The sequence below is a fragment of the Sitodiplosis mosellana genome, unplaced genomic scaffold, assembly GCF_009176505.1.
Source record: "Sitodiplosis mosellana isolate CC-2019 unplaced genomic scaffold, AAFC_SMos_1.0 Smas_scaffold_6266, whole genome shotgun sequence".
NCBI lineage: Eukaryota > Metazoa > Arthropoda > Insecta > Diptera > Cecidomyiidae > Sitodiplosis > Sitodiplosis mosellana.
The window spans coordinates 1-4,058 of record NW_022601507.1 but is presented as its reverse complement, the minus strand read 5'-3'; the positions used below and the strand labels follow the sequence as shown (position 1 = coordinate 4,058).

Below are 4,058 nucleotides of genomic sequence, written 5' to 3'. Positions count from 1 at the left end.
AGATCAATGAAAATGATAACCCATCAATTAAATCCATTCATGACAACGGCAATTTGATCATTGAAAATATTCAACCTAGAAATGCCAATGAATATAGTTGTAGAATAGACGTGGTATCACCAAGAAAAGGGCCCACATGGATTACATTGAAAAGAGTTACAATTGTCGTGGAAATGCCGGTTGGGGTCAATACCAAACGGCGTGTACAGAAAGCTGTCATAGGCGATTCGGTGGAAATCGAATGCGATTTAGATGCCACCAAGAATTCAATGATCCTGTTGTTCAAGAACGATGAAGAGCTCAATTTGACAAAAGACCCACGAATGGCAATCAACGGCCCGAAATTAGAAATTAAAAGTGTCGAAATGTCTGATGCCGGCGACTATAAATGCAAATCTTATGAAAAATATCTAATTCGAGTGGACAGTGTCACAAAATTGGTGCTTGAACAGGGGCTGCAAAATCCAGATGGTATTAAATCAGAAATGAACATGGATTGCTCGGGTTTTAAAATTTCATGGGATCCAGTTGAGGGAAATGACATAGTACAATATCATGTGCACTGGAGACCCAACTCTACAAACGAATTCTTCAACTTTACAACAAGTGAAACCAGTGCCACCATTTCAGATCAATTTAATGAAAACTATATCTTTAAAGTTGTGGCTGCAAACGAACGCGGCAAATCTAAGGCAGATGCCGATGTGCATGCATTTGAAATGAACTGCGATTTGAAGGCATTCCCTTTAAGTACAACGGCATTTCTTCTGCAATGGCAAAAACCAAACTTCGAAATTAAGGGCTACAAAGTTTTCTATCAAGAACATAGCGAAACAGATGGGCTTGGAACAAAAAAAGAACGCCAGCCACCAATTGACCAAACTCTCATAACTCAAACCAAATTAACGGGACTAAAACCAAACACCACCTATCGATTGTTCATCCACACGGTGGATAAAGAGAATGAAGATCAAGTGTAAGTCTCACTTTTTGGATATTCTAATATTTTTGGCTCAATTTTTTTTTCCGAAGAAATTGTGCTTTCGAACACATTGAACGATTTTTGTAAAGGATAATCAAATAAATTTGAGGAATTTCCGGTATATTCCTTTCACTAGTGTAGCGCTGGTGTGCTGCGTTCACACAAGCGCAAGGTTTAATACGTAAGAAAGAGTTAATAAAAATCAGTTCATTCTATACACTACACATAGCTAGACGTGTCAACTCATTGCTCTCTCATTCCATAAACTATTCATACACTCATTCTTATCATTCTTACATTCTAAAATATACCATTTATACCAAATACTAGATTCAAAGTGATTGAAAGTAAAACACTATCGACTGAACCAGCCGGCACACCAGATAAACCAACTTTGACATGGATGCAAATGCCAACGCCAAAAGAACATCTCTATTCTAATTATGTTATCAGAATGAATTGGCATCCAAATGTTGATGGAAATCCTGGAACAAACTTCACAGCAAAATACCGAAAGAAAGGCGATGAAAAATGGAACTATACCAAAAGAATCGATGACGAAGATTTTGTCATAGTTGACGGTGTGTCAGTGGGGTCAATCTATGAGCTCGCCGTTGTATCAGTCGGATACGAAGGAGAGGAAAATGAAAGCGATATTGCATTTGGTGAAATTGTCGATATCGGTATGTGCAAAAGAATGATTTCTTTGAATAGTAAATTTATTGAGGAAGACTAATTCATTCCTAAGATGGATTCACTTGATCCAATTGTTTCCTTTGATCGCCCCCTCCAATTGTTCTCTCAAAACAGATATAACAAGGAAAAAGGTCGATTTTGAACTCGAGGGTAGTGAAATGGAACTGAACTGTACAATAAGACATACCAATTTAAAACCGCTGTTGGATAATCCTTTAGTCATGGTTTGGGAGAGCCCAAACAATAATGTTGCACGGACGGTCAGAAGCATTTATTTTCATTTCAATTCACACTGCAAAAACAATGTGTGTAATGGCAATGCTTGTCACACTTTGAGCCTACGTTCAACTGAATTACTAGCGAGCTAAAACGTCGTTCGGCAGGTGGCTGAATGGTTAAGCATCAGACCGGCAATCTGAGTATGCGGTGTTCGAGTCCCGCACTGCCAAAATTCTTTTTCTTTAATAAAGAAAAAAGAATAAGTGACGTTTCTCGCTTTAGTGGTGTAGTTGAACAAACGGCAATTCGAACGTATTGAGGCAATACAAAAACCAAATCATCATTAATTAGAATTTAATCCAATCTTTTTCCCCATTCATATAGGATGAACGTATAAAACAGTTGGATGTTATCAAGGAAAATTGTGATGGAGAAAGATGCGATTACATCTATCGAATGATGGTGAGCAAATTAGATAAGAACAAGGACTCCGGTGACTATCGATGTAATTTAACATTCGATGGCACATGGATACTCGACTCTGCGACGATAAAAGTTGATAAAATATTGGGTGAGTTCGATGATTACGATGAACTCTTTTTTAGACAAATCATTTGGCTTTCGATCAAAAATGTTCTTTTTTTGAATAATTTCTGGTTGTTATCTGAATTGAAAACAAAAAACAATAACATTGAACTGTTATACACGTTTTTATTAGATATCTGCAGCACTTTTGTCAATATAAAACCAGTATCTACGGTTAATTTAACAACAAACGCCAATGAAACGGCAAATTGGACAGCAGAATTAATTGGATATCCCAATCCATCATTTGATTGGCGATCTAACAACGGTGCCAAAATTCCATGGGGCTCCGAATCAAGTAACAAAAGTGTTTCATTCACAAGCACAGAAAATGGTAAGATTATTACATTGACATTGAGTAATGTGACGGTCAGAGATTCGGGAATCTATACGTTGTATGCGGAAAATGGAAACGGTGAACATAACCAAATTAAAAGCGATTTTCGGCTGAATGTCAGAGGTATATGTAATTTTTGAAAAAAATATTCAATGAATAAGTTATATGTATGTCACCGCCAAAATCCTTATCATACTTCAGTGGCGTATCCAGGTTTGGGGGTATTCCAGGTTTGGGGGTTCAAACCCCCCCCCCCCCCCCCCGAAATCCGGAAAGGGAAAAAATATTATAGATTGAAGAGAAATTGCATTCAAGGTTACAAGTTATCAAGAAAATTTCCGCTCGCTTCGCTCGCGGCCCTGTAACAACTTTCGCAAAATATATTATTGTGGCTCCATTTACCTTAAAGATTCGTATGATTGTGATTAAATTTTATGTATAAAGTTTATGTTTAACCTTTTTTTGTAAAAGTAGTTCGATATTCATCAAATCATTTACTTGTGCAGCTGAATATGAAAATACCGAACACATTCAATAAATTGCAATAATCTTGTAGAAAATTCGACGATTCAAATGTGACGATTTCTAGGGTATGATGATATTTTTACGAAAACTTATATATTAACTTTGATGCGGTTGAAATGAACATGAGACTTTCGTCGCTCAATACACAGATACGAAACAAAAATAAAGCAATCCATTAAAATGGAACATGGAAAAGAAATCCGTAAGAATGAAACATAGCATGTGCCGTTTTAAGTATTTCGCTTTGCGGTGTTCCGTTTTGATAGATTTTTTGTCTGCAGTGTCGGCATGAACGAATCCTCCCGCATTGTTTCATATGAATGGATCTGTATCACATTGTTCCGTTACTCGAATATTTTTCCGTGTGTTCCATTTCAATTGATTCCCGAGCTATTGATGACGTCACTCGCATTTACCACATGATGCAAATTAAGTGATAAGGAGCCCGAATTTCGATGTGGCGATAACACCAATGGATTGGGCAAAAAAAATACTATATGAGAATCGAAAAAAAAATTAAACTTTTTTTTCGATTTTTGCCTGTTTCGGGGAAGTCTACATGGGAAGTTTGTATGAAAACCTCGGAGCGCCGGTGTTTTACCCGTATTGTTATACACTACCGTGCAAAAGTTTGGAACCACTAGGTATTTTTCATACAAATTACCCATTTTTGGTGGACTCATTAACATGATATTTTGTGCATAGTTTCTACAA

General features: G+C 36.9%; 1 protein-coding gene across 1 annotated transcript; it reads left to right on the top strand.

Moving 5' to 3' along the window:
- Positions 1 to 37: 37 nt before the first annotated feature.
- Positions 38 to 2,942, top strand: LOC129579596 (uncharacterized; the record flags this gene model as incomplete). The annotated part of the gene is made up of 5 exons (XM_055469749.1): positions 38 to 976; positions 1,313 to 1,665; positions 1,793 to 1,938; positions 2,282 to 2,468; positions 2,616 to 2,942. Coding segments are annotated over exons 1-5 (1,816 nt in total), but the record flags the coding sequence as incomplete, so codon positions are not given.
- Positions 2,943 to 4,058: the final 1,116 nt, after the last annotated feature.